The 12,006-nt window shown below is 34.3% G+C and overlaps 1 protein-coding gene across 10 annotated transcripts in view; it reads left to right on the top strand.

Moving 5' to 3' along the window:
- LOC134259002 (mutS protein homolog 5-like) overlaps positions 1–12,006 on the top strand; it is a 30,796-nt gene that overhangs the window by 13,288 nt on the left and 5,502 nt on the right. For all 10 annotated transcript variants that reach the window (XM_062741589.1, XM_062741591.1, XM_062741593.1 and 7 more), the window contains 13 exons: positions 15–130; positions 568–677; positions 5,198–5,233; positions 5,365–5,450; positions 5,536–5,581; positions 5,782–5,920; positions 10,125–10,187; positions 10,351–10,422; positions 10,582–10,638; positions 10,808–10,880; positions 11,224–11,333; positions 11,632–11,712; positions 11,828–11,873. In XM_062741589.1, the coding sequence (XP_062597573.1) occupies positions 15–130; positions 568–677; positions 5,198–5,233; positions 5,365–5,450; positions 5,536–5,581; positions 5,782–5,920; positions 10,125–10,187; positions 10,351–10,422; positions 10,582–10,638; positions 10,808–10,880; positions 11,224–11,333; positions 11,632–11,712; positions 11,828–11,873 (1,035 nt within the window). The remainder of the gene's footprint in view (positions 1–14; positions 131–567; positions 678–5,197; positions 5,234–5,364; positions 5,451–5,535; positions 5,582–5,781; positions 5,921–10,124; positions 10,188–10,350; positions 10,423–10,581; positions 10,639–10,807; positions 10,881–11,223; positions 11,334–11,631; positions 11,713–11,827; positions 11,874–12,006) is intronic.

Genomic DNA, 12,006 nt, shown 5'->3' with positions numbered 1-12,006 from the left:
GTGATTTTCTACAGATCCTGATATTTGTAAGAGGAGGATCCTGAATCTCCCGGGGATACCAGAGCACTACACAGACACAGAGAGAACACTGTATTTCTCCTCCCTCATCTCATTTGACAACATCTCCACAGTACGTATGTATTCTTCACTTCATTTAAAAGCAAGTGAAGTAAAGTCAAATTCATGCTTTTGAAAGAAAGGGTGGAACTTGAAACCACTGATGATTGTTTTGCAAAAAAACTGCTAAATCTTTGCTTTAATTTTTATTTTCTTTCTGCTTTCCCTATTTTCCGTGTCAGCAAATGGAGGAGATAATTTTTTTTTTAATTTGAACATTTTTTTTTACATTACATAATAATGTTTTTTTTCTTATTCTTGACATTAATCTGTCATATGTACAGTCTAATTGGGCAGATTATAGTATATTCTTGCTGTATATTTATTTGGCGATATATCTTTCCAATAAAGAAAACTGTTCAAATCATAAGTTATTTAACTTATATCCCTGTTTTTTTCTTTCCATTGTACTTCAGATTGAGTTTCTTGATATTAAGTTTATATTTTCAGATCCGAGCAACAGGTGGTTTGTTGAAGTACCTGGAGAAGACAAGAATAGGTGTAGAGCTGGAGGACCCCTCTGTCAGAGTCCCTGTGATGGATGTCAGGGTTATCACACTGTAGGTCCTCATATCAGGGTTATCACACTGTAGGTTCTTATGTCAGAGTTCCTGTGATGGATGTTATCACACTGTAGGTTCTCATGCAGAGTTATCACACTGTAGGTTCTCATCACACTGTATGGTTCTCACACTGGTTTTCATGTCAGAGCTATTATTATCCTTCAGTACAGTCAGGATTGGTTTAGAGCAGGTCACGTCAGGGTTATCACACAACTGTTAGATGACAATGAAATAGCGTAAGCGAGCTCATTACAACTGTGTTGTCGCCCTTTGAATAAAACTACAGTGGTTTATCACATTTATAAGTACAGTGGCTAAATATGCGGGATCGGTAAACAATAAAATCTAACGATGACGTCAAGGTTGTCTGCTGACATATTTTGAAAGTATGGAAAAGGAGCAGAGTAGAAGAAAATAAGAGGTTTGATTACTATTTTCTTCTCTATCTAATTGATAATGGTATATTCTTCATGTCAGGGTTATCACACTGTAGGTCCACCCTCATGTCAGGCTTATCACAATGTCAAGGTTATCACACTGTAGGTTTTCATGTCAGAGTCCCTGTGATGGATGTCAAAGTTATCACACTGTAGGTTCTCATGTCAGAGTCCCTGTGATGGATGTCAGGGTTATCACACTGTAGGTTCTCATGTCAGGGTTATCACACTGTAGGTTCTCATGTCAGAGTTATCACACTGTAGGTTCTCATGTCAGAGTCCCTGTGATGAATGTCAGGGTTATCACACTGTAGGTTCTCATGTCAGAGTCCCTGTGATGAATGTCAGGGTTATCACACTGTAGGTTCTCATGTCAGAGGATATCACACTGTAGGTTCTCATGTCAGGGTTATCACACTGTAGGTTCTCATGTCAGAGTTATCACACTGTAGGTTCTCATGTCAGAGTCCCTGTGATGAATGTCAAGGTTATCACACTGAAGGTTCTCATGTCAGAGTATCACACACTGTAAGTTCTCATGTCAGAGTCCCTGTTAATGTCACACATGTAGGTTCTCATGTCAGAGTTATCACACTGTAGGTTCTCATGTCAGAGTCCCTGTGATGGATGTCAAAGTTATAACACTGTAGGTTCTCATGTCAGAGTCCCTGTGATGAATGTCAGGGTTATCACACTGTAGGTTTTCATGTCAGTCCCTGTGATGGATGTCAAAGTTATCACACTGTAGGTTTTCATGTCAGAGTCCCTGTGATGGATGTCAGGGTTATCACACTGTAGGTTCTCATGTCAGAGTTATCACACTGTAGGTTTTCATGTCAGAGTCCCTGTGATGGATGTCAAAGTTATCACACTGTAGGTTTTCATGTCAGAGTCCCTGTGATGAATGTCAGGGTTATCACACTGTAAGTTCTCATGTCAGAGTCCCTGTGATGGAAGTCAGGGTAATCACACTGTAGGTTCCTCATGTCAGGGTTATCACACTGTAGGTTCTCATGTCAGAGTACCTGACAGAAAAGAAGTTTGAGATACAAGTAACTTGTAATGCTTAAAATATTTTAATACAATTGCTTGCTTGATCCTATATCTTTCTTTAACAAGTCCAATTCATCATATATCTGTTAAGTTCAAATATACATATAAAGTAATTGGGAATGCTAATTGTTTGGCCTTAAGTATCAATTTATAATAAGCTTATTGACTTTAAGTGTGTTTTACTTGGTCTATTTATATTTAAGTAAGAGAATGATGACTAGATAAGAGAATGATAACCTTTGTGGTCTATGGGCCTTTTGCAATAATTATAGCTTAGGAAAGCAATGATTTTTTCATCATTATTGGTCCATACTATTTAAGAAAATTCAATGTTAATTTTAGCAGAAAGGGAACAAAGAATATTAAGGTATTTAAATATGTTAAGTTCTTAACAAAAGAAGTGATTTTTTTAGGACAAAAACATGGAGTTAAACATTGTCTATTATGTGAAGTAGAATTAATTTATGTTCAAGTATATACATTGGTTTTGAATTTTTTAAAAGGGATATTGCATATGTTTCTATTTTTGTAACAGGAGATTTATTATTTACAAGAGCTAAACAATGTGGACTTTTTATACATCATTAATGGCTGATCTATGAAAGTGAAAACAATTGACAATCACAGGACATATCACATAAAAATCATGCATAGCAATTAAGGATATATGTAGGACTTTATGAATGAATGACAGACAGATACACAGGAGAACAGTATTAAATAAAGAAAGGGGAAATCAACTGAGCTCAGTCTAAGTAGTTTGATTTGGTTTTTACTTAGAAGAAAGCTATTTTGATTTATCATTATGACTCTGCAAAACAATATACACACACACAAACTTAATCTTAAAAATCTTCAATAAGAGTGAGAAAAAATTTAATTTTTCAATAAATTACATGAAAAAAAGTTATATAGTGAAGAAGGTTAGGAAAGCATATTTTGTTGTCCTTGTAATAATTACAGTGCAAATGACTCTGTGGTTTTGTTTTTTTTATCACGTTAAATCATCAAGTGATTTCAGTTTAAGAGCCCTGGGGACACAATCATTTCCGAGTTCATAAACAACTTGAAACCTGCAAAAGATACTTGGTGTGTGTGAAGTGAACTTTTCTTAAGGGCTCTTCATACCATACTTAACTGTTTCCATATTCTGAGATACTTCTTCGTACCATCCCCTCAAGTGTATCTTTCATTTTCAATTATTTAATTCATAACACACCTTACATTATTTTTAAGCTTTATTGTAATGTTTATAAACAAATTAGTGTCCAATATTTTTTTTAAGAGGGCTTGGGATGCTATTTCAAAATTTTGCTTCTGAGAGTAGATTTGAAGTACCTACAAAGGTTAAAGAAAAGTCATTGTGCTAATGGCCTTGTGGTCTCACTTCAGATGAAATGTGGAGAGTAAAAATGTTATTGAGAAATATGCTTTTTATGACCTTAGTTGTGCAAAATCAGGGGCATTAGTATTTTGTCTCCAGCTATCCTTCATTAGTTTGATTGGTTCAGTATGCATTATGATGCATTTTTGTGGTCTGAAAGAGAAGCCTTATTTTCTCATTTTTCAAAATTCTTGATGCTTTTTATTTAACAAAATTGTGAACTTTACCTTGTGTACTTCCTATTTCTTGAACTTGCCTGAGGAGACCAGTCCTATAAGCCTGTTTTTCAGTAGTTCTAATTTATATTGTGCATATTTCATTGAAGTGTATATTTATGCAAAAATTTATGCCGTAAAGAATAATGTTTCTTACACTTAGGATTATAAACTGTCATTTCTTTTTTAAAAAGTTCATCCAGTCTCATTGATGATTCCAAGATAACAATGGGATATTTACGAGGGTTGATCCAAAAGTTCGTGGAATTTCTTAATATTTTATTTATTCATAAATGAAATTGGTTGAAAATCACAACTAAGAATAAAGAGACTTGTGTAATATTTTAGATTAAAAAATATTTTAAATATTTGTGATAGTAACTCTATGGCAGTTGCCATAGAAACGGATGTTTGGAAATGCGAGGGAGACATCAACGCGTTTATTATCATTTTAATTCTTAATACTTGAAATGAGAATTAAACCGCTCTTCGTGTTATAGAAAATGAAAATTATGTCATTATTACGATTGCTTGATCTTTTATAAACCTTTGTGTGTGTATTTTACTGATTTTACTGGATATTTTGTTTATTAGTTAATAATTTATTGTTCATCTTAATTGTTAGACGACGTCAAATTTCGTCAAGTCATAAGTTTTGTGAAAATCCAGTCACTTATCTTAAATGCATATATTATTCATAGACTGAGGAAAAATGCTTTAGCCACTGGTTTTCCAGTGGCGTAAGAAAAAGAAGAAAAATAGAACCTTTATGGACGTTGATTAAAGGTGTGACAGCCTTTTTTGAGGCTCTGTTTTAAGTGTTGTCTCCCTTGATAAATTGAAAGCGTTAATAGACGTTGTCGGCTGACGTACTGTTCTTGGCAGTACAACTGAAATCGGAACATCATATGGAAAGATGGGGGGTATTTTGAAATATGAGCAAATAATGAAGATAAATTGGTGCGAGAGCATACCCAGGCTTTTCTTTAGAAAAAAAGATGGAGAAAAGGGCAGCATTTTGAAGAATTACGTGTTCGAATTTGACATTAGGGTGAGATGATTCTATAACGTGACGTGACATACCTAACTTGATGTTACGTCGAAGTCTCCCCTGGGTTTCACAACCATCCATTTTCAGAAAGCTGTTGTGACCTTATTGGTAATTGGAACGTGGTGAAATTTTCCAGTATTGTTGCATTATGACTCTATTTTATAAATATGCCTTTTGTTTGCTTTATTCAAATCATGATAAAATTTTAGAAAGAAATTCCACAAACTTTTGGATCAACCCTCGTATATATAGGTTTGATACTTGTACAAAAAATACCAAATAGTTAATACACATATTGAAGACACAAGTTTTTAAAGAATTAAAAATTTTAATTTCTTGATTTATTTGTTTTATTTATTTATTTAATTTTTTTTCAGAGATGATCAAGTTGCTTTGGATGATACAGCATTCAGGTACTTTAAATACATGTAGCATCAAGTTTATAGAGCTCTAAGAGGAAAACAATCTGTTGAAAGGGAAGTAACTTGTATTTGCATCCAGTAGTACAAATACCAATAGATTAATTTTCTTCCTTTTTATCCAGTGCTTTGCAGATTTTTCATAAGGAGGCCCATCCTTCGGTTTACAAGATAGGACAGGGCGGAGCTAAAGAAGGACTGAGTTTGTTTGGTATGTGTTGTTTCTTTAGAAAATTAAATTACAAGTTGAGTATCTTTAAATTATTACAACATCTTTGTATTATTTTCCATTGAAGGGTTATTAAACAGATGCAGATCTCCAATAGGAAGCAGAAAACTTAGGTAATGTATAATACTAAAATTGTTTTTAAAATTAAAGATTTTGGATTCTACCACTTTTTGTTGAATATCTACTTTGGATTTTTTTTACACTTGCACCTTTTATGACCCTTCTTCACAATTTGAAACAGTTTTCAGAATAATGCTGTAAGTGATTTTTTCAATTTCTAAGAATCTATCATGTATTCATTTATTCTGTGTAGACTGTGGTTTTTGAGACCAATTCGTAATTTAGAAGTACTAAAGCAGAGACAGGATGGTGTGGCTTTCTTTGTGAATCCTCGAAACATAGAAGTCTTCTCTACTCTAACGGACTGCATGAAAAATGTCAAGAATATCACAGTAAATAAAGTCTTCTCTACTCTAACGGACTGCATGAAAAATGTCAAGAATATCACAGTAAATATAAAGTCTTCTCTACTCTAACGGACTGCATGAAAAATGTCAAGAATATCACAGTAAATATAAAGTCTTCTCTACTCTAACAGACTGCATGAAAAATGTCAAGAATATCACAGTAAATATAAAGTCTTCTCTACTCTAACGGACTGCATGAAAAATGTCAAGAATATCACAGTAAATAAAGTCTTCTCTACTCTAACGGACTGCATGAAAAATGTCAAGAATATCACAGTAAATATAGTCTTCTCTACTCTAATGGACTGCCTGAAAATTTAATATCAAGAATATCACAGTAAATAAAGTCTTCTCTACTCTAACGGACTGCATGAAAAATGTCAAGAATATCACAGTAAATATCATATTTCTCAAAAGTTTGACAGGAGAATCTTTCATATGTCTTTATTAGAGACACTTTGTTTCATGCAACCTTTGCTGCTTTTATCATACTTGACAATGTTTACAGTAATATTACTAATTCATAACAGGCCATATCGCACTTGAAATTCCTACCTTTTCTATTCAATTGGTAAAAATATCACTGTACTATATTATATAAATATTGCATGTAGTTGAGTGTAACATTGAAAATTTTCACCCCAAGAAAGACAATGGTTTTCGAGGGGTGAAAATATATTTATTATATATTACTGAATGTTTTATACAAATATATATAACAGTGAACCGTGCGCGCATAAATTCTGCGCAAACGCTAATTTTTGGAATATCGCCCGTCATCAAGCAATGTTTACTGTTGCTAGGCAGGAGGGCGTGGCTTCATTATTCAGCGTGTAATAGTGTTTTTAGCTCACCTGAGCCGAAGGCTCAAGTGATCTTTTCTGATCAAAATTTGTCCGTTGTCTGTCGTTGTCGTCGTTAACTATTCACATTTCATCTTCTTCTCAAGAACCACTGGGCCAATTTCAACCAAACTTGCCACAAAGTTTCCTTAGGTAAAGGGGATTCAAGTTTGTTCAAATGAAGGGCAAGGCCCTCTTCCAAGGGGAAATAATTATGAATTAGTGAAAAATTAATGGCATTTTTAAAAAATCTTCTTCTCAAGAACCACTGGGCCAAGAAAGATGAAACTGATGTGGAAGTATCCTCAGGTAGTGTAGATTCAAGTTTGTTCAAATCATGACCCCCAGGGGTAGGGTGGGGCCACAATGGCCGATCAAATTTTTACATAGGAGTATATAGGGAAAATCTTTAAAAATCTTCTTCTCAAGAACCACTGGGCCAAGACAGATGAAACTCATGGGGAATCATCCTCAGGTAGAGTTGATTCAAGTTTGTTCAAATCATGACCCCCGGGGGTAGGGTGGGGCCACAATGGCCGATCAAATTTTTACATTGGAACATATAGAAAAAATTTTTAAAAGCTTTTCTCAAGAACCAGTGGGTAAGGAAAGATGAAACTCATGTGGAATCTTCCTCAGGTCATAACCCCCAAGGGTAGGGTGGGGCCACAATGATGGATCTAAGTGTTACATAGAAAAATAAAGGGTAAAATCCCAAGAACAGAAAAGTAATGTTTAGTCATATTGACATGTAAACATCCTCATGTATTGAAGATTTAGATTTATTCAAATCATGACCCTTTAGAGTAGGAAGGGAAACAGTGGGGAATCAAATCAAAATTATTATGAAGTTGTGTATTGGAAGAAAATGTTTTTAAAAAATCTTTTTATCAAGAAAGCAAAGTCATATGCTGTATTTGTATGAAGGCCTTCTCAAGTAGTATTAAAATCAAAGCCCCCCCCCCCCCAGCCTTCAGTAAACTTTTCAGTTGATTTGATTTGTGCTTTTTACTAGCCGATTTGCTCAGGTGAGCGATGTGGCCTTTGGGCCTCTTGTTAGCTCTTCTGAGCCAAAAGCTCAAAGAGCTAATGCTGTGGCCATTTGTGTGGTGTGCGGCGTGCGTTAACTTTTTAGAATATGGGCCATAACTCAAGAACCCCTTGGCCAATCATTGTCAAATTTGTCACAGGGTATCCTTGGCCTAAAGGCTACCTTTTATACTAAAACTAGGGTTGTGACCCTAAAACAAGGGGAGATAATCAGGAAAATAAAACCAAAAGTACTGGTTGCTAAAAAATCTTCTTCTCCAGAACCACCAGGCAGATTTTCACCAAACTTACATACAAGGGTCAGGATATGTTGAAGATTAAAAATTGTTCAAGGCATGACCCTGGGGCAAAGGGCGTGGTCTCATGGTCACTTCAAAGTTAAACAAAATTTAGACTTATTAAAAACGGTGATATTTTGCTTACTATAAAGATTAGGATCATCAAATCTTGTAAGTTGATGCATCTTAGGACTTCACATCATGTTAACACAAAAGTAGGTCATGGAGACCTACTTTTGAAATTTTACGGGCTTTTGTTTTCAAATTGATTTGGAGGCATATTTTGGACACTTTAAGGCCTATGATCATCAAACTTTGTCAGTTGATGCATCTTGGGTCCTTGAAGAAGGTCAACTTAAAAGTAGGTCATGGTGACCTACTTTTTGAATTAAATGGCTCATCTTTTGTAAAACATTTAATTCCATTATTTCAGATACCGAGAGGTTTAGAATCACCAAATCTTGTAAGTTGATGCATCTTGGGGCTTTAAAACATATTTATGAAGAAGTAGGTCACTGTGACCTACTTTTTGTATTTTGCAGGCATTTGTTTTCAAATTGTTTAAAAGGCATATTTTGAATACTTTCAGACCTATGATCATCAACTTTGTCAGTTGATGCATCTTGGGTCTTCGGAAAATGTCAACCAAAGAGTAGGTCACTGTGACCTAGTTTTGACATTTTATGGCTATATTTCAGTATCTTAGGTACTTTTTTGGCTTAGAATCATCAAACTTTGTCAGTTGATGCAACTTGGGTTTTCAGAACATGTCGACCAAAAAGTAGGTCACTGTGACCTAGTTTTGAATTTTATGGCTATATTTAATTAAGTATCTTAGGTACTTTTTGGCTTAGAATCATCAAATTTTGTCAGTTGATGCAACTTAGGTTTTCAGAACATGTCAACCAAAAAGTAGGTCACTGTGACCTAGTTTTGACATTTTATGGCTATATTTAAGTATTTTAGGTACTTTTTGGCTTAAAAATATCAAACATTGTCAGTTGAGGCATCTTGGGTTTTCGGAGAATGTCGACCAAAAAGTAGGTCGAAATGACCTACTTTTGATTATCTCAGGTACTTATTTGCTTAGAATCATCAAACTTTGTCAGTTGATGCTACTTGGGTTTTCGGAACATGTCAACCAAAAAGTAGGTCACTGTGACCTACTTTTGAATATATGAGGTACTTATTGGCTTAGAACCATCAGTCAATTAATGCATCTTGAGCCTTCAGAAAGTTTCAAATCAAAAAGGAGGTCACCATGACCTACTTATGGTACTTTATAGCTAATACTGATTTCAGAAATATCTTCAGTCCTAACTGGCTAAGAATCATCAAACTTTGTCAGTTCATGCATCTTAGGATACTTAGAGTTAGAGGCTTCAAATAGAAGTGATATACTTTACAATTTATCAGAAGAGCGATTCAAGGCCCTTGGGCCTCTTGTTTAACAAATGTTTCTCGAAGAATCAGATTCAAGTAAGTTACATGAAAGTATAATATATAATAATAGTGTGGTGGTATATTTATCAATGAAGAGAAGGGTTCAAAATGTCAAGAGCTCATGAAATTCCTCCATCAGAATAGATGCATACATGGCACTGATGTGCATTTACTAATGTTACACCTAACTGAAGAAGTATTATATCCCATCAAATCGGGGCTGCATTAAAGATAGTAATGACTTCATAGTGCCAGGTAATGCCTAAAAAATTGAACAAATGCAGGCTAGTCCTGTGTAGGGATAATAAGTGTAGAGTTCATAAAAAGCATATGAGAGATGGTTTCACACTAGACAAGCAGCTACAATTTTGAACGTCACAGCTAAGGTAAATGTATAGGTAAGGGTAGAAAAATTTTACTGAATTTAATTGATTTTAAGTATTGTTTATGATGAATAGCTTCTTTAAGGCAAATATATACATGCTTTTGCCATACACAGGCAAGAACCAAAGGTCTCGGTGAAGATATGAATCCTTTACTATGAAATGATTTCTAAAGTTGTTTTTTATTTTGTAGCCAGTGTTAAAAAGAATGTACCAAGCTCAGGCCACCGTTATTGACTGGCAAGCCTTGTACAAGGTCAGTTTACGGGGTTTCTCCACATCATTTTCTGTGAGAATTTTATTTTTATGCACAAATAGGTAATTATAAAAGAAATGGTCTAAGTAATGTTCTAGCTTATGAAATGTTAAGTATGAATGTGTATTGAAAACTTTATTTTTTGATTTTGATTTATTTTCAGACTGTTTATCATGCAATTTATATTGGTGATATCTGCAGAGCCCAGCCACAGACAATTTATATATTCAAGAAGGTACGTGTAGAGTACATATATTTGTACTTATAAGTCTTAAAATTCTTGAGCATTTCACCTCATTAATATTCCTTTACATTTCATATCTTTTTCTGACTAACAATTCACTCTTGCAGTATCATGATTTACATAGCTACAAATTTGATCTTATCATTTTAGATAAATGAAGCTTTTAAAGACGATCTTCACAGAATTGCAAATCTGATCAATAAAATAGTGAGTGCATTTTGACAGATTTTTTGTTGCAGCTTTAGTAAAACCTTCTTGTTTGAAGTATTCCATATATTTATTCTCACTTGATCTTGTATGGGTTAATCTTGGCACAAAATAATGGTAGAAAAACATGAGCACATTCATGAAATTTATACTACTGGAAACATTGTAGGTGGATTTTGAGGAGAGTAAAGCGGAGGGCAGATTTGTTGTCAAACCCAATGTTGATGCTGAATTAGATGACAGTAAGTACATGCCATTACAGGGAGAAGCAGTCAAGTTTATCTTGAACCCATCTCAAAATATCTGAGGATTCCAGATATTGAGCCAAAAATACATTGTACTTTAAGGAAAAGTTGGAGGGATTTCCAGCTCTCTTTGACATGCTAGTATATTTACATGCTATTTGAGATAAAAATGTTCAGGATAGCAAAGTTCAACTATATCTTATATTTGATATTATACAATGTACATGTTTTTCCCCCTGATATTCAGAAACCATCTGACAAGATTATTAAAAGGTGTATCCTTCTCTGTCCTACATTTTAAAGCACTCATATTCATATATCTTTGGTTTTTACTTTGAAGAGAAAAGGACATACAATGGTCTGCCAGATTTCATGACAAAATTAGCAGCGGAGGAGCTAGAGAGGCTTAGTGATGATATCCCAGCATGCAATGTCATCTACCTGCCACAGGTAAGTAATTTCAGGGAAAGTAGTATAATTGTACCCTGCTAATCAGGAAAGCTTAAACTGTGTTTAGCTCATTTTTGTGAATTTGGCAATGGTAGTCAGGAAAGCTTACAAATCTAGTACTCACTTAATGAGTATCGATAAAGGAAGAGAAATAGATTTTTGGAAACATTTGGGTGTATGCTTGATGGTGTTTATAACATGGTTCGGCTCTAACAACTTTCCCCAAATGTTTATTGCTTGGTACACTGCTTGAGTTAATGAATTAAAACCATTTTGCATTAATTTTCTTGTATTTTAGCTGGGATACATGTTGGCAATTCAAAGGCTTGATTACATGCAGACAGAGGAAGATTTTGAAATGCCTGGTTTGGAATTTGTGGTAAGTGCATTCACTAATATGTATCGTAAGTTGATTTTTAATAGTATCAAATTTACATGTAATTTCAATACTTCAGAATGCATTATGTTATATTAAATCATATTTTGTCAAACAGTTTTTGTCCAACAATGTGTTGCACTACAAAAGCGCACGCACAAGAGGTACTTCCTTAATTGTTTGTAAATTTATTGTTTCATTTTCTGTTGTACTGTTCAAGAATTGTTTTTTTATACAAAAATTTATTCACAAATAAAAGTAAATGGGATTGGGCAGAAGGCAAAGCCTATTTTAGCC

Source organism: Saccostrea cucullata, unplaced genomic scaffold (assembly GCF_032062105.1).
Source record: "Saccostrea cucullata isolate Sc308-1 unplaced genomic scaffold, CSIRO_AGI_Scuc_v1 ctg2193, whole genome shotgun sequence".
NCBI lineage: Eukaryota > Metazoa > Mollusca > Bivalvia > Ostreida > Ostreidae > Saccostrea > Saccostrea cuccullata.
Note: the sequence above shows the minus strand (reverse complement) of the source record. Positions and strands in the feature narration are given on the sequence as shown.